The sequence below is a fragment of the Bombina bombina genome, chromosome 2 (assembly GCF_027579735.1).
Source record: "Bombina bombina isolate aBomBom1 chromosome 2, aBomBom1.pri, whole genome shotgun sequence".
NCBI classification, from domain to species: domain Eukaryota; kingdom Metazoa; phylum Chordata; class Amphibia; order Anura; family Bombinatoridae; genus Bombina; species Bombina bombina.
In genome coordinates this window covers 529,881,115-529,905,773 of record NC_069500.1, presented here as the reverse complement: position 1 = coordinate 529,905,773, position 24,659 = coordinate 529,881,115, and the positions used below count along the sequence as shown (strand labels likewise).

Genomic DNA, 24,659 nt, shown 5'->3' with positions numbered 1-24,659 from the left:
TTATGGAAAGGGATGAAATGAGCCATTTTACTGAATAAATCAATGACCACAAGGATAGTTTTTTGATTTTTTGATGGTGGTAAATCTACAATAAAATCCATGGAAACATGGTGCCAAGGCTTTTTAGGGACTGGTAAAGGCATGAGCAAGCCAAAAGGTGGTCTTCTTTCTGGTTTGCAAGTGACACAAGTCCTGCAACTGGCGATATGATCAGAAATGGTGGATTTCATGTGTGGCCACCAATAGGTGCGTGAAACGAGATCCAAGGTACGTTGAAGACCTGGGTGTCCAGCTAAGGGAATGTCATGGCATGTCTGTATAATTTGTTTTCTCAAGGAGGGTGGTATGAAGATTTTCTTATCATAGTAGTAAATGCCATGCATTTTGGTTAAAGTTGGTTCAGGTGGGTTTGAATGTTCCTTGCAGTAATTGCGGAGATCAGTCAAGATCGTCGAAGTGAACCCAATGAAACATTGAGGGGAAACAATGTATTTTCTGACAGAGATGTGAGTTGGTCGTTTTGGTAACCGAGATAAAGCGTCAGCTTTGATGTTTTTATTAGCAGGTCTGTAAATGATAACGAAATTGAAACGGTCAAAGTACAGACTCCATCGAACCTGTCTGGCAGATAAGGTTTTATTAGATTGTAAATACTGGAGGTTCTTATGGTCTGTGTAGATATTAATTGGCAGAGTGGTGCCTTCAAGAAGGTGTCTCCAGTGTTCAAGGGATCGTCGAATGGCCAATAACTCCTTGTCCCCAATGGCATAATTTTGTTCGGCAGGGGACATTAGTTTGGAGAAATAGGAAATTGGATGGAGAGGATCAGATAGAGATTTTTGTTGTGAGAGGACTGCTCCAATGGCGAAATCGGAAGAATCAACTTCCAGAGTATATTGATATGAAGGATTGGGAAATTGAAGGATTGGTGCGGAGGTAAATCTGGATTTCAAATAACGGAAGGCATGTACAGCATCTGAACCCCATGAGAAAGGTGTTGTAGAGCCTGTTAAAACTGTGAGAGGTTTTACTATTTTGGAAAAGCCTTTGATAAATTTTCTATAATAATTTGAAAAGCCAAGGAACCGTTGCAGGTCTTTTCTAGTCTTTGGTTCTGGCCAATCCAAAACAGCCTCAACCTTCTCTTTCTGCATCTGGATTCCTGAGGGAGAAATATCATATCCTAGAAAGGATACCTGTGTTGTGTGGAATTTGCATTTCTCCAATTTGGCGTACAATTTATACGCTCTAAGTCGCGCAAGGACTTGGCGAACATGCCTGATGTGTTCCTGCAAAGTTCTGGAATAAATGAGTATATCATCTAGATATATAACAATGCATACATCTAGAAGGTCTCTGAATACATCATTAATAAAGTATTGGAAGGTAGCTGGGGCATTGCAGAGACCAAAGGGCATTACAAGGTACTCGAATAACCCATATCTGGTCCTGAACGTCGTCAGCCATTCATGACCCTCTTTAATCCTGACAAGATTGTATGCCCCTCTTAAGTCAAGTTTAGTAAAAATAGTAGCATCAGAAAGCCTCTCGATCATCTCTGGGATTAGGGGCAAAGGATAACGATTCTTAATCGTGCATTTATTTAGTTCACAATAATCTATGATGGGTCTGAGGCTGGAATCCTTGTTACGAACAAAGAAAAAACCTGCCCCTGCAGGAGAAGTTGATGGCCTAATGAAGCCTTTCTTTAAGTTGTCGTCAAGATAGACTTTAAGATGTTCCAGTTCAGGATTACTTAATGGGTAAAGGTGTCCAATGGGTATGCAGGCTCCAGGAAGGAGATCGATAGGGCAATCATATGCCCTATGAGGTGGTAGGTTCTCTGCCTCGGTCTTACTAAATACATCTTTAAATTCCAAATATTGAGAGGGTAAGCCCTCAGAATCAGTAATAGTGTGCAACAAAACAGGACTAGGGAAACATGTTTCTTTGCAATAAGTGGAACAAAATTTTATTTGAAAAGGGTGCCAAACAATAGTGGGGTTATGAAGTTGTAACCACTTCATCCCGAGAACCAAACAAAAATGGGGAGAGGGAAGAACATCAAAAGAAAGTAATTCATAATGTCCTGATATATTAAGCATGAGTGGAACAGTCTCATGAGTTATAGGTCCAGAGAACATGAGTGAACCATCTATGACTCTGATTGGTATGGGAGTAGTTTTCTTTATTAGAGGTATATTTTCCCTAATGCAATAGTCCCGATCCATGTAATTCCCTGAAGCGCCAGAGTCGACAATGGCATCACTGATCCTCAGTTGACTTTGCTCCAACTGTAGGGAGACAGATAAAGTACAATAAGGAGAATGTTCAGGGGAAGGTAGAGATGTATAAAGGTAAGTGGACTTACATTTTTTGTTCTTCAAAAGTAGGGAACAGTCCTGAACAGCGTGACTTGGGCTAGCGCAGTACAGGCATAGATTCCTTAAGCGTCTGCGTTGTTTCTCCTCTTGAGAGAGGGGACCTCTGAGGAAGCCAATCTCCATGGGTTCAGCAGAGGGTTTCATAGCAGAAACACTACTTGGGGCCGAAGAGCCAGAAGTGGGTTTAGGTTTTAGGTCTGTTGCATACTTTTCAGCCTTCCTTTCACGTAGACGGCGGTCTATCTGGATAGCTGTTTTCATAAAAGCTTCCAGGGTTGTTGGTAATTCAATTCTGGCGAATTCGTCTTTTAAAGACTCTGAAAGTCCCAACCGAAATTGATTACGCAGGGCGACTGGGGTCCAGAGAGCATCTGTGGCGAACTGTTTGAAGTCTGATATATAGTCCTCCACAGGTCTCTTTCCTTGTTTTAAACTCCTCAGACTCATCTCAGCAGTAAGCTGAATATCTGTGTCCTGAAACATTTCATCCATACTGGTGAAGAAATCTACAAGGGATCCGAGAATGGGATCCTGGTTCTCTATGAATTTATCGGCCCAATTTCTAGGATCCCCCCTGAGAAAGGAGATTGTAGTGAGGACTTTCACTCTCTCAGTGGGGTAAGTCCTAGGTTTCATTGAAAACAATAAAAGGCAGGCGTTTTTAAATTGTCTATATGCTTTTCTGTTACCACAGAAGAGGTCTGGAAGAGAGACTTGAGGTTCAATAACACTTTCAGTCTGGTTACCCTTTATAGAGAGAGACTCTGTAATTACTTTTCTCAGAGCAGCATTCTCAATTTGTAAATCATGCAGGCCTTGTGCCAGTTGATCTACCTTTTGATTGAGGTTATACACTACTTGATGTAGGTCTGCTGGTTCCATATTTTTTTAGGCTCAGTATTATATCACAAACTGGTAGTTATGTGTATAGGTGGAACACAACTGCAGAATAAATAATAATATGTATGTTACACAGGACTGTCTAAAACCTCTATTACTGAAAAGGTTTCCTTCAGTCACGTGAATAAGTTTAATATATCAAGGATTGATAACTTATTCAGCAGAAAGTGAATAAGAAAAAGAAATATTACTGTTAAGATCACCCTTGGATAATAACAGGAGAGGACAAAAAGATAAAGATTCAGACAGGCAGCATTTGAGCATCAGTGAACCAAACAAGTGAAGTTGCGGTTTTTAGGCTTAAAAGTTATGATTAAACTTCTTATGTATAATACAAGTCAGAGTTGAATACGTTATGAGATATGATGTTAAACTGTAATTTGTACCTTGGAAATGCAGGCAGTCAGGAGAGCAAGCAGGGTTACCTTCGTAGGAATCAGAGTAGTTAGAGTGAGACCGGAGCAGACCCGGAAGTGACGTCACGCTGTGTAGCGTAATCGGGAGAATCTCACTGACAGGCTGAATGAACACTGAGGGTATGAGCTGCGGTAAAAAGAAAGCAGCGAGAGGTAATAGAAAAACACAGTAGGTACTTTACCCCACAAGGAGAGAGAGTGACTTTAAATGGAATTCCAAAGTAGTTGGTGCTGTTTAGGATAAAGGCTCAGAACTCCGTATTACAAGGTAGAGAAGGAAAAGGCTGAGCAGGCAGGTAATCCTCTCTGTAGCGAAGATCATCAATACTGAGCAAGGTGTAACAGGTGAGCGGCACTCTTAAGGAAGGAGGAACAAATCAAAAATTAGTGGGTGTAGTTAGGAGGAAAATGGGTTGAACCAGGCAGAACCTGACACAGGGATACAAGATAGGTTTCAAATCTTATCCACCCAAGGGCAGATTTCTCCTCTCAAGCCTGTCTTCAAAACCAGAAAAGAGGGAAGCCTTTCTGGTGTGCGTGCGGGATCTGTCCTCCTTAGGGGACATTTTCATGTCCCCTATCGCAGAAAGAGGTTTGGGATACTATTCAAAACTGTTTGTGGTCCCAAAGAAGGAGGGAACTTTACGCCTGATTCTGGACTGAAAGTGCTTAAACAAGTTTCTATATGTCCCCTCATTCAAGATGGAGACAATAAGGTCCATCCTTCCTCTAGTTCATGACCACTATAGATCTAAAGGATGCCTACCTTCACGTTCCAATCCACAGGGACCACTTCCAGTTCCTAAGGTTTGCATTCCTGGATCAGCACTTCCAGTTCATTGCACTTCTGTTTGGTCTAGCTACTGCTCCAAGAATCTTTACAAAGGTTCTTGGGGCTCTCCTGGCTGTCGCCAGAACCCAAGGTATATCAGTAGCTCCCTACTTGGATGACATTCTGGTTCAAGCACCATCCTTTCGTCTGGCAAAGGACCATTCGATATCTCTTCTCTCCCTTCTTCGATCACATGGATGGAAGATAAACTTACAGAAGAGTTCTCTTATTCCAAGCCCCAAGGTAGAATTCCTGGGTACTATAATAGACTCAATATCCATGAGGATATTTCTAACCGACCAGAGATGTTGCAAGCTAGCTTCGGCATGTCTTGCCCTCCGGATCTCCTTAAGGCCATCTGTGGCTCAGTGTATGGAGGTGATTGGTCTCATGGTGTCCAGCATGGACATAATTCCCTTTGCCAGGTTCCGTCTCAAACCATTACAGCTGTGCATGCTGAGACAGTGGAATGGCGATCATTCGGGTCTGTCTCATCAGATTTCCCTGGACAGCCAGTCGAGAGAATCGCTCTCTTGGTAGCTCTGTCCAGATCATTTCTAAGACCATCCTGGGAGATTGTGACTACGGACGCGAGTCTATCAGGATTGGGAGCGTTTGGGGTGCCAAGAAGGCACAGGGCTGTGGTCTCAGGAGGAACCACTCCCGATCAACATTCTGGAACTTCAAGCAATCTACAATGCTCTGAAGACTTGGCCTCTTCTGGGTTCATCCTGGTTTATCAGATTCCAATCAGACAATATAACCTCGGTGGCTTACATCAACCATTAGGGGGGAACGAGAAGCTCCCTAGCAATGAGGAAAGTATCTCGTATTTTGGAGTGGGCGGAGGCCCACAGCTGTTCGCTGTCAGCGATCCACATTCTGGGTGTGGACAACTGGGAAGCGGATTTTCTCAGCAGACAATCCTTTCATCCAGGCATCCAGGGGAATGGTCTCTCCATCCCTAAGTGATTGTGTAGATATGCAACATGTGGGGGACGCTGGAGATAGATTTAATGGCGTCTCGTCTTAATACCAAGCTACCCAGATATGGGTCGAGGTCCAGGGATCCTCAGGCGGAGCTAATAGATGCATTAGTGGTGCCTTGGAGGTTCAGTCTAATCTACCTTTTTCCGCCATTACCACTCCTTCCTCGGGTAGTGGCCCGCATCAAGCAGGAGCGTCACTGTCAGTAATACTGATTGTTCCATCATGACTGCGAAGGACGTGGTTCGCGGCTCTGGTGAGGATGTCATCTTCTCCTCCATGGAAGTTACCTTGTCGCAGGGATCTGCTGGAACAGGGTCCTTTTGTTCATCAAAATCTAGATTCTCTGAGGCTGACTGCGTGCAGATTGAACGCTTAGTCCTTGCCAATAGAGGGTTTTCTGAGAAAGTTATTGATAATCTCATTCAAGCTTGTAAGCCGGTTGCTCGTCGCATCTATCATAAGGTGTGGAGAACCTACTTATTCTGGTGTGTAGAGCATGGATTTCCTTGGCATAAAGTTAAGGTTGTCAGGATTCTATTGTTTCTCCAGGATGGCCAGTTCCCTGAGGGGACAGATTTCGGCCTTGTCTGTTTTACTGCACAAGAGGCTCGCTGAGCTTCTAGATGTTCAGTCTTTTGTTAGGGCTCTGATTGGGATCAGACCTGTGTTCAGATCTTCGGCTCCCCCTTTGAGTCTCAATCTGGTTCTTAAAGTTTTGCAACGGGCTCAGTTTGAGCCTATGCATGAAATTGGCATTAAGTTGTTGTCCTGGAAGGTTCTTTTTCTACTGGCTATTGCTTCTGCGTGCAGAGTATCTGAAATTGCCTCCTTGCAATGTGAGCCTCCTTATCTGGTGTTCCATTCGGATAAGACTGTCCTACGTACTAAGTTAGGGTTTGTCTCTAAAATCATGTCAGACCGCAACATCAATTAAGAGATTGTGGTCCCTTTGTGTCCTAATCCTTCTTCTTCGAAGGAACGTTTACTTTATAATTTGGACGTGGTTCGTGCCTTGAAGTTTTATCTTCAGGCTACTAAGGATTTTAGACAAGCTTCTTCCTTGTTTGTGGCATATTCTGGGAAGTGTAAGGGTCAGAAGGTCTCTTCAACTTCCTTATCTTTTTGGTTGAGGAGTCTTATCTGCTTAATTTATGAGACAGCGGGACATAGACCTCCTCAGAGAATTACGGCTCATTCTACTAGAGCAGTGGCTTCCTCTTGGGCCTTTAAGAACAAGGCCTCTATGGATCTGATTTGTAATGCGGCTACCTGGTCCTCCTTACACACTTTTTCTAAATTTTACAAGTTTGATGTTTTTGCTTCAGCTGAAGCAGCCTTCAGGAGAAAGGTGGTGCCTTCAGATTAGGGTCCGCCTCTATTTTTGTCCCTCCTGTTATCATTCAGTGTCCTCTAGAGCTTGGGTATAAGTTTCCCAACAGTAAGGAATGAAGCCGTGGACTCTTCTTATATTAAGAAGGAAAACATAAATTATGCTTGCCAGATCATTTCATTTCCTTCTGTATAAGGAGAGTCCATGGCCCCCTGCCCGTGTTTCTCCGATGGGCCTAAATTTATATGTCTCTTCTGGCACCTTTTATACCCTGATATTTCTCCTACTGTTCCTTGTTCCCTCGGCAGAATGACTGGGGGATAGGGGAAGTGGGAGAGGTATTTAAGCCTTTGGCTAGGGTGTCTTTGCCTCCTCCTGGTGGTCAGGTTCAATATTTCCCAACAGTAAGGAATGAAACTGTGGACTCTCCTTATACAGAAGGAAATTAAATTATCTGGTAAGCAAAATTTGTTTTTTCAAACTGTCATCAAACATTCCTTTTGCAGTCAGTCTGTGCTCCGTGGCAGAGCAGTCTATATATTTATTGTCTGAAGTGACAATAACAACACATTTGTCTTCTATCAGCAACACAGTATTAGTATTGAAAATGAACAACCATCACAGATGGCAAAAAGAGAACTTGTGTCAGAATTGTCCAGATTAACACCTGAGGGACTTTCCCATTACTCTCTGTGTATTCCCCTAACTCAATGTGTCCCTGTCTGAAATGTGAGCAGGTACATGTGACATACAGCTGTAGGTGTGTGCCCTGCAGGTTGTGATCAAAGAAATGCAGTGTAAATGTGTTATCATATATATCTATTAAAGTAGCAATATATTTGGATTACTCTAATAATGATTCACGTTGATAGTAGTGATTATGACATTTTGGTACATTTTTTAAAACATACTTTTATATGTTCTTAAAGGGACATGAAACACAAATATTTTCTTTCATGATTCAGATAGAACATGTGATTTTAAACAACTTTTCAATTTACTTCTATTATCTAATTTGTTTTGTTCTCTTGGTATCATTTGTTGAATGCACTACTAATTTCTAACTGAACACATGAGTGAGCCAATGTCAATCTGTATATATATATATACAGCCACCAATCAGCAGCTAGAACCTAGGTTCTTTGCTGCTCCTGAGCGTTCCTAGATGAACCTTTAAGCAAAGGATAACAAGAGAAGGAACCAAATTAAATAGAAGTAAATTGGAAAGATGTTTAAATTGTATTCTCTATCTGAATCACAAAATCATTTTTTTGTGTTTCTTGTCCCTTTAAAACAGTTATTAACCATCCCTGTACATTTGAATATTGCCATATGAATTTAGAATATAAGTGAATTCACATTAACACTATAAATACAAATGGTAGAACAAATGTCAAGGGGAAAATTTGATGGTAAATGGCAAAAATAAACACATATTCAACTGTTCCCAGATATGAGTATACCTAGATGAGAATTTATTTTAGAAAAACAAAATTACATAAAACAGAGGTAAAAATGCAATTAGTATGTAGAAAGGACAAAATATTTCTGTTCTTGGTAATGGTTGTAGATAATATTGTACATGAGAACTAACTACTATCTGGAATAATGGCATATAATATAATTAAAGGGATAGTAAAGTCCAAATTAAACTTTCATGATTCAGATAGGACATGTAATTTAAACAACTTTCTGATTTACTTTTATCATCAAATTTGCTTTGTTCTTTTGTTATTCTTAGTTGAAAGCTAAACCTAGGTAGGCTCATATGCTAATTTCTAAGCCCTTGAAGGCCCGCCTCTCATTTAAATGCATTTGACAGTTTTTCACAGCTAGAGGGCGTTGGCTCATGTGTTTCATATAGATAAAAATGTGCTCACGTACGTGAAATTATTTAATAGTCAGCACTAATTGCCTGAAATGCAAGTCTGTCAAATGATCTGAGATAAGGAGGCAGTCAGCAGAAGCTTAGATACAAGGTAATTACATAGGTAAAAAGTATATTTTTATAACAGTGTTGGTTATGCAAAACTGGGGAATGGTAAATAAAGGGATTATCTATCTTTTTAAACAATAACAGTTTTGGTGTTTACTATCCCTTTCAGTTACCGCACATTGCATGACAGGGCAGATAAGGCTGATAGGTCTTAATTTTTTTTTCTGTTTGTCCTTTTATCATTTAGTCTCCAGAGCTGAACATCTCAGACCTTTCTACACTTCGAGCCGAGTTGGATATACCAATACCTGATCCAGAAAAAGAGGCAGCAAAAGAGGCAGCTAAAGAGGTAATAGAAAGAGACCTGTGTCCTGCCACAACATAAAATATGTGTGCAAAGGAATAGAGCCTCTAATAACACAAGGAGAGAGAAGCTCATAAAAGAGGAAGGTGTAATGTAGACTGATAGAGACCCTAGCAACAGGAACGTTGAGCGAGGAAACCCAAATAATGAGACTTTAGAGAAAGTGGCATTACAGACCAACAGGGGCACAACAATGTGGATACCATATAAACAAAAGGAAAATGAGAGAAAAATATCAAAACCATTGAATCTAGACAAGTGGAGATCCTATGAGACGATTAGACAGAACCTTCATAAGAGAGAATGAGTTACTTACAAAGAAAACCCCCAATGGTGACAACACAGAGACCCAAAGAGAGATCTCTCTGGGGTCAGGAAGACCAATTGGGTGTAACTTTTTTTTTTTTTGTGAAAGTCCACGAAAGGATAATTTTCAGATAGATACATTTAGGAACTGACCATGATGAGGATTTCTCAGGTACATAGAGTAACTTACTGATAGAATTGTTTGATCTGTATTTATCTCTACCCTACCAAAGAGACTTGAGAATAGCAGTGTCTATGGCATGTGCTCATTTGTTTTTTGTTTTATTTTTTTAGAAAAAAGAAAAAGATGAGAAAAAGGATGACGAAGATGACAAAGGTAAAGATATTATTCAGTTTATCCTGTCTAATGAAAAATGACAAATAGCAGCTGTTTAGCACCATATTTCATATTATCTCTGCATGTCACATAGATGACATTGCTTACAATATGTAGCTGCTATTAATCTTCCCACTCACTTTCTAGGTCCCCCATGTGGTCCCATCTCTAGTAATGAGAAAATCACAGTTCTGCAGAAAAGAATCAAACGTGAAATTCAGGAAGCCAAAGAAAATTTACATCTGGTGAGATACAGAGGGTTTAAGAGAAAATTGGAAGAGGTGAAATAAATATTTATTAAGAGCATTGTTTTTAATATTTATACATATTTTGTCATTCTATCACCTACAGGTCAGCCTGTGGCTCCAGCTTCAGATTCCTCAGATTGAAGATGGCAATAACTTTGGAGTAGCTGTTCAGGTAATGTGGGGTGTTCATTTGTGTATGACTGATGAATGTAAATTTTATTTTAACATTTTTTGTATTTATTTTTTGTTCCTCAGGAAAAGGTGTTTGAACTGATGACAAATCTGAGGACAAAGTTAGATGCAACCCAGACCCAAATATCTAAGTGAGTAAGAACAAGAGTAATAGATGGAGGCATAATATTTGCTGTTGTGGCAAGACACAGGTTAGCCACTACTCTACAGATATGACTGACAGAAAATGGGTACTCTGCTGGTCTGTATGACAAATAAGGGGTTAACCACTATCCATTATGGTTATGTACAATAGAAGGGTTTCATCATAACCTTGTTCATGGGTGTTGTTGGACAAGAAAATTTGTTTGTTGGGGATTACTTTTGGGGAAGTAAAAAATGAACCCTATATCTTCATAGGTATTTCTCTGAGCGAGGTGATGCGGTTGCCAAAGCAGCAAAACATCCTCATGTGGTGAGAGACCCTCTTCTGCACACTGCACCTTTGTTTGTTACATTCTTTCTATATTACTCTTTTTATCAATTGTCTCTGTATATTGTACAGTCGTCCTCCCTTTTCTTCTAATTTCCCTTTCATTTTGTTGTTCCTTAATGTTTATCTAGTTTTTTGGAGTGTTATAAAAAATCCTAGTGATGGTGGATTATCTGTTTCTTTTACAGTTTTAGAATTAACATATTTATGAACCTGCAAATAAACAAATGTTGATGTGTCTTATGAGTTATATGTCAACCAATTTAGTTATATTAATATTAGTTAGAAAAAATAAAGTGCAGGATTTTCATGAACTGTTTATTTAGAACAGGCTTTATAAAACAAATGGTTTCTTGTCACGTTTGGGCAGGTGTGTTTTTGTCTACCAATAGAACTGTGGGAGTTGTCCATATAAGCCAGTCAACATAAGCAGGGTGTAGAAAAGAGGTCTTGCTGCATTAGGTTCACTTTAAATAGCTTTTACCTAAATCCTGCTGTTTCATAAACATGTTTGAATATTGAGAATATCTCTTAATAATATGTCTCATTTTCTTGTAATTTATTCTTTGTGTCTTATCTCACATTCTCTCACAATCCACAACATTCTTTTTGTTCCTACTAATGTGTTTTTTTGCCATCTCTTCCAGGGGGATTTCCGAGCTCTGGTTCAGCAGTTGGATGAGTCTCAGTATTCTGAGCTGCGAATCACTGCCAGGGAAATAAGGAATTTTTATGTAAGTGTTTCAGATACTGTAGGATTTTATAGAAATCATGTCTACTGTTATTATTATTATCATTTATTTGTATAGCGCCGCCAAATTCCGTAGCGCTGGGTACAATGATAGGGGTATACAATGACAAAGATTTGTGATACAATACAAAACATAACAAGACTAAACAAATCTAGCACAGGAGGAAGAGGGCCCTTCTCCGGAGAGCTCACAGTCTATAGTTCACACTAAGACCAAACCTTGAGTTTCATTATAGTTAGAATCCTTATTAACTCTGCTTCTTGGCTACTATAGTTTGTGTTGTAGTGAAAGTTGAACAAAGTTGCACGACTTGTAGCAGATCATAGTTTCACATGTAATAGATTCCAAGAACTCACATTAAACAACATGAGCTACATTGATGGAGTAACAGACTTTACATGCATAGGCTTTGTGTATAGTATTAAAAAAGTATAGAAAACAATGTATAATATTACACAGCCAACTGAAAATGTTTGATGTACATATTCTAATAATACCTAAGTAGACTTATGGATCCAAAAACAAATTTGTTTTTCAAAACTAAATCCATTGATAATGTAGCCTTGTATTAGCTTGACATTGTGCGTCAGAACTCAGGCTACCATCTCTCCACTACAAAAGAAATCTAGTTAGAAATAGCAGCTAAGAATCAAAAAGGCCAATCAAGTCTACCCATATTGAGCCAGATTACAAGTGGAGCTCAAATTTCACACTCCTGCTTGAGCGTTAATTGTGCTAGAAGTTAGATTTTTGTGCTTGTCGGGTTGCGCTCGTATTATGAGTTGAAAGTTAACTTTTTTCGTTCTCGCTGTAACCCGACAAACCCAAAAATCCAAAGTTAGAACATTGCATGTGCATTCACATATTTCCCATAAGTCAATAAAGGGGAAAAAAATGCTAACCCACCACAATCGCATATTCTCATTTGCGCTAACCAGACATGAAAATATAAATATTTCTTTCTTAAGACATGGAGAGTCCACAACGTCATTCCAATTACTAGTGGGATATTCAACTCCTGGCCAGCAGGAGGAGGCAAAGAGCACCCCAGCAAAGATGTTAAGTGTAACTGCCTTACCCATGACCCCCAGTCATTCTCTTTGCCTCTGTCAATGGAGGTTGTGCGAAGTTGGTGTCTGAAGATTTTAATCCTTTTATGGGTACTTTTCCCTGCAAGCAAGCATTGGGGTTTCAGCTGTGTCCACGTCAATCTCCTCAGTAAGAGTAGTGGTGGCTTTTAAGCAGTTAAAAGGCGGCAAGGTAGTCCTTGCTTTAATTTTAATACTTTGCTTCCCCTTTCCAATAAGCCAGAGTTGGTTATTCTGTTCTTTATTTCCATCTTAATATGGGAAGAGTCCACAGCTGCATTCCTTACTTGTGGGAAATACTGAACCTGGCCACCAAGAGGAGGCAAAGATACCCCAGCCAAAGGCTTAAATACCTCCCCCACTTCCTCATAACCCCAGTCATTATTTGCCTTTCGTCACAGGAGGTTGGCAAAGAAGTGTTAGATGATTTTGGAGTAGTCTCTTATGGAGGGTAGTACTCTTCAAGTTGAGACTGGAGTTTTAAGTAGTCCTGTCAGCCTCTCAGTGAGAGCATGGATGAAAGTAAGAGTCCGGAGATGCAGGGAGATTCTTTCTGCGAAACCATCCCGACTCATATTAACAGCTCCATAGGCAATCAGCGTTGACGAGTTTGGCTGCCTACTTTCTTCACTCAAGTCCACGTCAGAAGCGATGCTACTCTCTGTCACACTTGAAGGGCCGTGTTCCTGTTCCACGATGTAGATTCTGGTAAGATCGTTTCATATTTTATTATTAAAAACTTTATTTATTCACCAAGAGGTTTTTACACGAACCAATGACCGTGAAAGTTGATATACATTCATGAAAGATTGTTAACATATCGTTAAACACAAGACTCTGATGGTAGTTTATAGTCCATTGAAAGATTCATAATATTCCCGTATCAACGCGACAAGTATGCCATAGATCGTGCTGTCCCCTCTCATTTTTTTCACTTTTTCTTCAAAACATTATAAACAATAACAAAATATAATAAACCAAAAAATTTAGATTAAAGTGCTATGCACCAACAAAGCCCAGATCCGGCCATACTTACCCGAGATGCCCGCGGACACCAGCCCTAGAGCATCCCTCCCCACCGACATGAGCACAAAGTGTGTGTTTGTTATGTGCCTAGGCAGTCTGTATGTGGTTATTCGAGAAGCACCAATTCCCCTTAAAGTTTTCTTTAAGGATAAATTCACTATTTCTAAATGGATATAGAACTCTTTCTCTGACACTATCTGGCAAGTACAGTAAGTATAGTTCCCATTTTTTAATGAATCATGAATCTGGATATTCTCTTCTCAATATTCCCCCTGACGTCTGCCTGTTCTATAAGCATCTGGGTGTGCAACTTAGTGAGGAATTTTTGGAATGGAGGAGACTTCTTATCCGCCCAGTGTAGTAATATCAACTGTCGTGCGATTAGAATAGTTATTTTAGCTAGAATGTCTTGTGTCTGTGTATTGTTGGTGGGGAGCAGGAACACGATTTGTTGTGCCGAGAGGGATGTCTTTTTTTTTTTTTGTTTTGTTACTTTTGTTAACCAGAATGCTATCTTATTCCAGAACCATTTTAGCTTGGGACATTCCCAAAACAGGTGAATCCAATCGGGTTTTGGTAGTTTACATTTGATGCAGACATTTTCCGCATCGGGTTATCCACTTGGATCTAAGGGCCGGAGTAATATACGCTTGTTGGAGAATTTTTGTATGTGTTTCTCTCGGGTTTGCTGATAATGTTGTGTTCCTAACTTCCTCAAAACTAGATGTCAGCTGTTCGGAATCTATTTCTATGTTTCTGCAGGTGGACCATTTTAATGAGATCCTTTGGATGTTCAGAGTGTCATGGTGTTTAAGAATGAGGTCATATGCGTTCGCTAGTTTGTATGTGCCCTGTTTAGCTAATGAGCATAAAGTGTTAATATGATTGTTTTCCACAGTAAGCAGGCCCTCTGATTTCAGTTTTGTGACATAATGCCTACATTGGAGATATGCAAACCTATGTGTGTTCAGTATCTGATAGGTGTTTTGTAGTTCCTGAAAAGGATGAATATCTAGTGGATTGTATAGTTGTCCAATTGTTGTGAGGTGTTTCTCTTTCCAGATCTTAAATACTGCTGTGGTGTATCCTGGTAAAAAGGATAAATTGCCCTGGATAGGGAGGAATTTGTTAATACTAAATTTTATTCCCCACAACTTACACAGTTTTGCCCATGCTCTTAAAGGGTCTCTAAATAGAACATGATGTTGTATTTCGGGTGGCAGAGAGTTTAGCTTTGCATGAGGCAAGAAGGCTAGGTGTATCGGAAGTGTGAGACCTGATTCTAATGTGGGGATTGTGAATTTTTCATTCCCAACTAACCAGTCCAGCACTATCTTGGTCAAAGTCGCCCAATTGTACCAAAGAATGTTTGGGAGGCGGAGCCCCCCTTTAGTAAATGGCATAACCAGGCTAAGCCTACCTATCCTCTGCTTTTTTCCTTTCCATATAAATTGACCGAAGGCAGATTGTATTGTCTTGGCATCTCATTGCATTAGCATTAACAGAAGCATCTGTAAAGGGTAAAGTATTTTGGGTAGGGCTATCATTTTAAAGAGGTGTCTCCTGCCCGTCAAGGATAGGGGGAGTTTATCCCATCCAAGCAACATATCCCGTATATTTAAAAGAGTTTTGCTGATATTTAATGGGTATAGTTTATTTGGGTCTATGTGTATATAGATGCCCAGATATTTGAACGTGCCATCTGTTATTTGAAGGCCAGTGTTACTAAGTGTATTTCTCTTCGTGTTTTTTAGCCAGGTGACCTCTGACTTATCCTTATTGATTTTGTAACCTGAAAAAGTTCCAAAAGTGTCAATGTCTAAGAGTTTGGGTACATTTAATCCTGGATTACTGACAAATAAAAGGAGGTCATCTGCGTACAATGATAAATGTTGTTTGTGGCCTTTAACGTAAATTCCCTCACTGTGTTGCCGAACGTGACAGGCTAAAGGTTCAATGGCCAAATCAAAGAGTAATGGAGAGAGAGGGCATCCCTGTCAGGTCCCTCTTTGTAGGTTAAAAGGAGTGGATAGTCCGCCATTTATTATGATAGAGGCCTTGGGAGCAGTATACAAAGTCTGTATAAGGTTTAAGAATGCGCCAATTCAATCCTGTCAAAAGCTTTTTTCGGCATCTAACGCCAAAAGACAAGCATCTTGTAGAGTGGGTTGTTTTTTTGAGTGTGTGCTATACCAATAGTAAGAGGATATGGCCAGGGTTTTCACCACGGAGGAGCGTCCTGTGACGAATCCCGTTTGGTCAGGGTGAACCAAGAAGGGGAGGACCAGTGCCAGTCTATCCGCCATTATCTTTGTCAGTAATTTGTAGTCACTGTTAAGCAGTGAGATTGGTCTGTAGAAGGATGTGAGTGTAGGATTTCTATCAGGTTTTGGTAGGATGCAAATATTTGCTTCTGTGAAGCGCATATTGGGCTGGGTGTTGTTAATTAGATTAGTCTGTGTATAGGGATGCCAGTATGGGACTGACTTCTTCACTTAGGAGTTTATAGTACTCGGCAGGAAGCCCATCAGGGCCCGCCGCCTTGCCCAGTTTAAGCTGTTTAATCGTTCTAGACAATTCTCGTGTACTTATTGGGGCATTTAAGATATCTCTCTGTGCATCAGTCAGAGAAGGATTTATAATTTCTCCCCAGAATTTGTTTTTATTTTCTACATTAATGTGCTGTTGAGAGTATAGTGATTGGTAGTATTTAACAAATTCCACCATAATTTCCTTTGTGTGTGTCACCATATTGGATTGCGTTTGAATTGAAGTTGCATATGATCTAGGGTTGTGTGCCTTTACCATTCTAGCCATCAATTTGCCTGCCTTGTTTCCATGTCTATAGAATCGTCCATGTCTATGGATATTGTATCTGTTGTCTTTTTGGATCAAATAGGTGTCCCTGGTTTTCTTAAGGTCATAATAGGTTTGTCTCGAGGTATGAGAGGGGTTCAGAAGGTAATTATTGTAGGCCTCTGTTAGTCGTGACAGAAATTGCCCGTCTATTTTCTTGGACAGCTTGTTAAAGTGAGAGGTGTATGAAGTAATGTGACCTCTCATGACTGCTTTGGAAGCATGCCAGAACAAATATAGTTCTGCTATGTGTTGGTTATTGTCCGCTGTGTACTGTGTCCATGACTGCTTAAGACTTTGTCTAAATTCGTGTTATCATATAAATATACAGGAAACCTCCAGGATCTATTTGTATGTTCCTGTACTATCGATTGGAGCCTCAAATGAATCGGAGCATGGTCCGAAATTGTGATTTGTCCAATCTTGGGTGAGTGAATCTGAGGTGTTAGAGCTCTAGAAGTCAGGAAAAAGTCAATACGCGACAGTGTGCTGTGTGACTTGGAGACACAGGTGTAATCTCTCTGGTCTGGATGTTGCGCCCTCCATGTATCTACTAGGTCTAGATTTTCCATAAACAAACTCATATTAGATGTGCTTCCCTCTTATGTTGTGAAATGTCTCTTATGGGTGTGTTAGATGTCATGGGCTCTTTAAATCTGTCTAGAGGCGTAGTTTGTGCTAGATTAAAGTCACCACCAACAATTAATAATGAATTGTCATAAGTGGCCAGCTTTGCTAGCAATTCAGACCAAAAGCTGGGGCAGTAGGCGTTGGGGCCATAGACATTGCACACCACATAAGTGAAATTATGAGCGTGCATTAATGTGATTATATATCTACCCCTGCTATCTGTCACTGTGTCTGTGAAGGATATTGAGAGTCCTTTCCTAACCAATATGGCCACACCACGTTTTCTGCCTTCAGTTGGCGTGTAAAGGATCTGGCCTACCCACCTAGATTTTAGCTTTTCATTTTCCATCTGAGATAACCTGGTTTCCTGGAGTAAGGCTATATCTGTGCGCATTGTGTTAAGGTGTTGTAAGATCATGCTTCGTTTAGCCGGGGAGGTTATTCCCCCAATATTCCATGAGGTTATCGTATAATTCATAGCCATATTGGTGGGTCACGCTTTGAAGTACATGCATCACCAAGGGCCATATGCAGCAATTGGCTATGAGTGTGTGTATGTTGTGAACAAGGGGAGAACTCACTGTGTGTATGTGGCCATGATTCGCTTCAGGTCTGGCAAATCCGCGAGCTTCCTGGGTCCCATATTCTGTCAGGAGAGGTGGGCCGGCCAGAGCAAAAAGCTCTTTGAACTTAGACTTTCCATGGCGTAAGCTTCCTCCTGAATAAAGACATGGCTTCTGCATAGGATAAACACGTTTCATATTTTATACATGTATGATAACACAAGAAGACAGGGTCACAGTGTGACTCCTTTTATCTGTATAGAATCAAGGGTTCATATCTCCTTAGGGGGATTATTGCACCGGGGGGAATAATCTTATATGTTTATTTGATTTTATGCTTTTATGTGTGAGATGTTATGGGCTCATAGGCTGTTATGGAATATACAGGTTTCACTTTCACTTTGAGAGCCATGCAGTTTACAAGCTTGGCGCTTTTTCTCATAGCAGGGACGGTCCTGCATTGTGCACCATGTGATTCATTCCCTTTTTCCTGACTGAGTGTTTATCAGAGAGGAGTCCTAAATCTCTGTACTGTCTGGGTTATAGGAGGTGGCGTATAAGGGTGCCGTTTTTTTGAATAAAATAAGATGTTTTATTTCTCTAGTTCACCGGTTATTGCACTAGAGATGGAGGTTTCTGTTACTTTAGAGGGCACTCCCTCTATTCCTAATGAGTAATTCCTGTTTATATGGTGAGGAGGCCTTAGTTCCGCCCTCTCAATTATGTTCCATAGGCCTTGATAATGTGATAATATCAAACATGTTTGATACCACAGAGCCGTCCACCTCTGAGGAGTTGTCGTCCAGTGAGGTGCGTACCCTACATTCTTATATCTCTACACATGCAGTTTTCCCGTAGCATTGCTGATCCTCCATCTGGAGGGGGCCTTTTTTCACCAGACGTTACTGCGCAGTTCTGACGGCGGTGTCTGCGGCCTTTAATGCTTTACCTCGCCCTGCTAAGCGCAAGCACTCCTTCCCAGAGTACATCAGATAATTTATTGGATTTAACTGAGGGTTATCCGAGGGTGAAGTGGTTTGTGCCTTGAAGTTCTATATTCAGGCCACAAAGGAATTTCGACAAACCGATTTCTTTGTTCTCTTTTCCGGGAAGCGTAGGGGTAAGAGGGCCTCTTCGACTTCCTTATCTTTTTGTCTGAGGAGTATCATCCGTTTAGCACAGAAACGGCGGGACATAAGCCTCCTGAGGATTACGGCTCATTCTACGAGAGCAGTGGTTTCCTCTTGGGCCTTCAAAAATGAGGCCTCTATGGATCAGATTTGTAAGGTAAGGCGGCTATCTGGTTCTCCTTACATACTTTTTACAACATTTTACAAGTTTGATGTTTTTGCTTCTGCTGAAGCAGCCTTCGGGAGTAAGGTTTTGCAGGCTATGGTGCCCTCAGATTGGGTCCGCCTCTCTTTTTTTCCTCCCGTTAGCATTCCGTGTACTCTAGAGCTTGGGTATATGTTTCCCACAAGTAAGGAATGCAGATGTGGACTCTTCCGATATTAAGATGGAAAACATAAATCATTTCCATCTGTATGGGAAGAGTCCACAGCTCCCGCCCATGTTCTCCGATGGGCGGCCCTAAATTTGAATTTTTTTCTTCTGCCACCTTTTTCACCCTGATATTTCTCCTACTGTTCCTTGTTCCCTCTGCAGAATAACTGGGGGTAATGAGGAAGTGGGGGAGGTATTTAAGCCTTTGGCGGTGGTGTCTGCCTCCTCCTGGTGGCCAGGTTCAGTATTTCCCACAAGTAAGGAATGCAGCTGTGGACTCTTCCCATACAGATGGAAATGAAATTATCAGGTAAGCATAATTTATGTTTTTCCTACAGGTCAATGACAGGGAGTACAGTACCTGCCACACCTAAGGAGCAACATCTGTTCTGCAGGATCTAAGGTAAGTGCTTATTGCCTTCTAGGTACTGAAGGAGAGCAGCACTTAGGAGGTTAATCATCTTATGGATCCTTTTCTCTGGCACTAGTTATCCTTTTATAGTTAAGGATACATTTTGGGGGATATTTTTTACTTTAATTTGAGACTTTTAAACAGTTTGAGAGACTTCACTTCGCTGAGGAGTTTACTTTATTGTTGGGGAACATTTCGTTCTTGGGACGTGCACAGAGATATCATTATGGGTATATTATTTATATCGCTTCTATTTTTGGCATCAGTGGCAATTTTTTTTTTTATGTGGGGACAGTTTCTTAGAGAGTTACATTAATGGTCGTTACTAAGCCGTTTGTCTCTCTGTTGCGCGCGTTTTGTCTGTGGCGCAGTGTTTTCTCCCCGCTCACGTGATGCCAGCAGTTCCACTTTTACGTAACGGAGCTCAGTAAGTTTGGTGGTGCGTAGGTGTGCTTCAAATCGAGAGTTTGTACCAAATCCCTGATTATACCTTAGCGGATCATTAGAGGATCAGTGTAACTTTCAAGCCTTTCCATTTACTACTAGGGTATTCTTTTCTGTATGGTAGGAGCACTTTATTGTTTAGGATTAAATAGGAGCGCTGTGAACAGGGGTTTACTATTTATTTTCAATCTCAAAATAATTTCATATTTTATTTTCAAGTTGGTTTTTTTTTCTGTGGCTGTGACTGCAGTAATGGAGTCTGGTTTAGATCAGTCAGTGACTCTGGACAAGTGTTTACTGTCAATGCAATTCTGTTCCTCATGCTTATCAAATTTAAAGATAAATTACTCCCTTCTGAGCCTATTGTCTCTCAAACATCCCAAGTATTAACTGTGTCTCATTCTGTGCCTTCTATGTCCTCTCATCCACCTGGGGGTGTTTATTTACCTGGGGATTTTGCCGCTCAGGTTTCTTCTGCAGTAACAGCGGCTTTGTCAGCTTTCCCTGCATTGGGTAAGCGTAAGAGAAAATCTAAACTTTTGCCTGATTCTAGGGCTTCTGACTCTAGGACTGCATTAGCCACTCTTGCTCAGATGTCTGATGAGGAGCATACTTCAGTAGCTGCTGAAGGTAAAATCTCAGATTCTGAGACTTTAGCAGAAAAATCATCTGAATCTGAAGAGGTTAATTTTAGATTTAAGCTATTGAAGGAGGTTCTAGCTACTTTAGACGACTCTGAACCTTTGGTTGCTGTCAACCCCTGGAAGCCTTCTAAATTGGAAAGAGTTTGATTCCCCATCTTCTGAGGAGGGTTTTCCTGTCCCAAGGAAGATGTCTGAAATTATTGCTCAGGAATGGGATAAGCCAGGGGTTCCTTTTTACCCCTTCCCCTGTTTTTAAGAAAATGTTTCCTGTTGCTAACTCTATTCGTGACTCATGGCACACTGTTTCCAAAGTAGAAGGAACTTTTTCTACTCTTGCCAAGAGAACTACCGTTCCCATAGAGGATAGTTGCTCTTTTAAGGACCCTATGGATAAAAAGCTTGAGGCTTACTTAAAGAAGATGTATATCCATCAATGCTTTCAGTGGCAACCAGCCTCGCTTGCTATAGTTGCAGGAGCTGCATCTTATTGGTGCGATGCATTGTCTGATCTTATTACAGAGGAAACTACAGTAGAGGAGACCCAAGATAGGATCAAGGCTCTCAAATTGGCCAATACTTTTATCTGTGATGTCAATATGCAGATAATTTGTCTGGGAGCTAAGATGTCTAGCTTCACGGTTCTAGCTCGCAGGGCTCTGTGGTTAAAATTTTGGTTGGCCGATGTCTCCTCTAAGGCCAAACTTTTGGCTTTACCCTGCAAGGCAAAGACCCTGTTTGGACCTGGTCTGGCAGAGATCATTTCAGAGATAACAGGTGGAAAGGGATCTTTTCTACCTCAGGACAAGAAAAAAAGACCTAGAGGTCGTCAAACTTCTAATTTTCGTTCCTTTCGTAATTCTAAGGGACAACAAAAGTCCTCCTCTTCCTCTTCAAAACCAGATCAACCCAGATCTTCTTAGAAATCCAACCAGCCCTGGAACAAGGGAAAACAAAACAAGAAACCTTCTACTGACTCTAAATCAGCATGAAGGTTCCGCCCCTGATTCCAGTATGGATCAGGTGGGGGGCAGGCTTTCACTTTTTCGTCAAACCTGGATATGCGATGTCCCAGACCCTTGGGCGGTGGACATAGTATCCCATTCTGTAACCCTGGGATACTAAGTCTTTCCCTCCAAGGGGCAGATTTCTCCACTCAAGACTATCCTCAAACCAAATAAAGAAGGAGGCCTTCTTAAACTTTGTAAAAGACCTATACTCTCTGGGAGTAATTATTCCTGTCCCCCTAGCAGAACAGGGTCTAGGATTCTATTCAAATCTATTTGTGGTTCCCAAAAAGGAGGGAACTTTTCGGCCCATTCTAGACCTCAAGTGCCTCAACAACTTCATCAGGGTTCTGTCCTTCAAGATGGAAACTATTCGTTCCATTCTTCCTTTGGTACAGGAAGCTCAGTTTATGACGACCATAGACCTGAAGGACGTATACCTTCATGTTACCATTCACAGGGAACACCATCAGTATCTGAGGTTTGCATTTCTGGACAAGCACTTCCAATTTGTTGCACTTCCATTTAGTCTAGCCACGGTTCCCAGAATATTCACAAAAGTTCTGGGGGCGCTATTGGCTGTGATCAGATCCCAGGGAATTGCTGTGGCGCCTTATCTAGACAGATACAAGAAATATATAAATTGGTGAGAGTGCGCTAGCAGCAGCAGGGGATGTGTCACTGGTATAGGCAAATATATAAAATCAATAAAGCAAATAAGTGATAAAATACAAACACATTTATATCAATAAACACATAGGTAAAATCCTGAATTGGTTCGATTGTGCTAAACAGCAGCAGGGAATGTGTCACTGATATAGGCAAATGTTGTTTGAATATGTTATGAAATCAATAAAGCAAATTTGTTATAAAATACAAACACATTTATTTCAATAAACACATAGGTAAAATCCTGAATTGGTTCGATTGTGCTAAACAGCAGCAGGGAATGTGTCACTGATATAGGCAAATGTTGTTTGAATATATTATGAAATCAATAAAGCAAATTTGTTATAAAATACAAACACATTTATTTCAATAAACACATAGGTAAAATCCTAATTTTATGACCGATCTTAAATATTTAAGAACTTAAAGAGTAAAGGCAAGTATTTCAATAATTTAAAAATGCTATTGCATAGAGTTACAAGAAAATTGGGGATTTACATATACAACTTGTTTGCAAGTTTAGAAATATAGTGGTTCACCACTCTTTATGTTGCGGTAGTAGCTGAATAGCTGATATATCACCAATCCACCTTATTATTTTGGTACTAAAGGTTTGACTGTTTGCACACAAAACAAAGTAAAGTCACACTTTGAGAAGTAAAGTAAAAAATATGTGTATATATATGAATCGTTTCAATAAACGACTAGTCCCAATTGTATTTTCCTTTAAATATATGTTCCTTGTGCCTGTATAATTTCTTAGTTCTGTAGTTTATAAAGTGCCCAGTTTCATTTTGATGTAATAGTTCATAGTTGGATCGTGTGTATAATTGGCAATATCGGCTACTTTACCTCTGCATGCCTTTCGGTCTCTTCGTGGGTATGTCTCCTCCACTCACCTTCTGGCACAGGTAACGCTGCAGCCTCGCTGATAGTCGTTTGATGTCACACACCAATTTTTTCTCCTGAAAGTAGATCCAGCTTCCACTCTGCGCAGAGAGTATCTGTAGTTTTGGATGAAGAAAAATAGTGCCAATGCAATCTTTTGCAATCCTTGGTCACTATGTATTCCTTTGTTGGGCAAAGTTAGATTCCTGTAGGCAGTAGGACCATCTACGCGTTTCACCACTTGCTGTGGCTTTCTCAAGATCTAGACAACATCTTGGTTCAGGCGTCATCTTTTCAACTAGCCCAATTTCATACAGAGATGCTGTTGTCTTTTCTTCGTTCCCATGGGTGGAAGGTGAATTTGGAAAAAAGTTCTCTTGTTCCATCTACCAAAGTGCGTTTCCTAGGGACTATAATAGATTCCCTGTCCATGAAGATTTCTCTTGTTAAGTGTGTTCAGTCCACGGGTCATCCATTACTTATGGGATATATTCTCCTTCCCAACAGGAAGTTGCAAGAGGATCACCCAAGCAGAGCTGCTATATAGCTCCTCCCCTCACATGTCATACCCAGTCATTCTCTTGCAACCCTCAACAAAGAAGGAGGTCGCGAGAGGAGCTGGAGTTTTTACTTAACTATTCTTCAATCAAAAGTTTGTTATTTTAAATAGCACCGGAGTGTGCTGTTTTTCTATCTCAGGCAGTATTTGGAAGAAGAAACTGCCTGCGTTTTTTTTTCTATGATCTTAGCAGGCGTAACTAAGATCCACTGGCTGTTCTCGACATTCTGAGGAGTGGGGTAACTTCAGAAACTGGGAATAGCATGCGGGGTCCTCCGCAAATGAGGTATGTGCAGTACATTATTTTCTGGGAATGGAATTGACTAAGAAAATACTGCTGTTACCGTATGATGTAAGTACAGCCTTAAATGCAGTAGTGGCAACTGGTATCAGGCTGATAAATGTATGCGCAGTCAAGTTATTTTCTAGGGACTAGAATTTGACTGAGAAAATACTGTTAAAACTGAAATAATACTTAAGCCTTATCTGCCGTGGTAGCGACTGGTAGCAGGCTTAGTGATAACTTTGCATGACATTGGAAAATGTTATTTTTTAATAAAACGTTTACTGGCATGTTATTCGTTTTTGTGAGGTACTTTGGTGATAAATCTCTTTGGGCATGATTTTTTTCCACATGGCTGACATATATTTTCTGCATGGAAACAGTTATATCAGGGCTCCCACTGTTGTGATAGGAGTGGGAGGGACCTTGTTTTAGCGCCTTGTTGCGCAGTTATAATTCTAGCACAGTCTTCCTGCTTCTTCCTCCTTGATCCAGGACGTCTCTAGAGAGCTCAGGGGTCTGCAAAATTCATTTTTGAGGGAGGTAATCAGTCACAGCAGATCTGTGACAGTGTGCTTGACTGTGATTAAAAGCGTTAAATCTTGGGGGCGTGTCTTAGCAGCGATCCTGG

General features: G+C 40.6%; 1 protein-coding gene across 2 annotated transcripts in view; it reads left to right on the top strand.

Moving 5' to 3' along the window:
• Positions 1–24,659, top strand: part of PSME1 (proteasome activator subunit 1) — a 116,764-nt gene that overhangs the window by 67,166 nt on the left and 24,939 nt on the right. For both annotated transcript variants that reach the window (XM_053702352.1, XM_053702353.1), the window contains 7 exons: positions 9,036–9,137; positions 9,753–9,795; positions 9,943–10,040; positions 10,147–10,215; positions 10,299–10,366; positions 10,635–10,689; positions 11,355–11,441. In XM_053702352.1, coding sequence (XP_053558327.1) covers positions 9,036–9,137; positions 9,753–9,795; positions 9,943–10,040; positions 10,147–10,215; positions 10,299–10,366; positions 10,635–10,689; positions 11,355–11,441 — 522 coding nt within the window. The remainder of the gene's footprint in view (positions 1–9,035; positions 9,138–9,752; positions 9,796–9,942; positions 10,041–10,146; positions 10,216–10,298; positions 10,367–10,634; positions 10,690–11,354; positions 11,442–24,659) is intronic.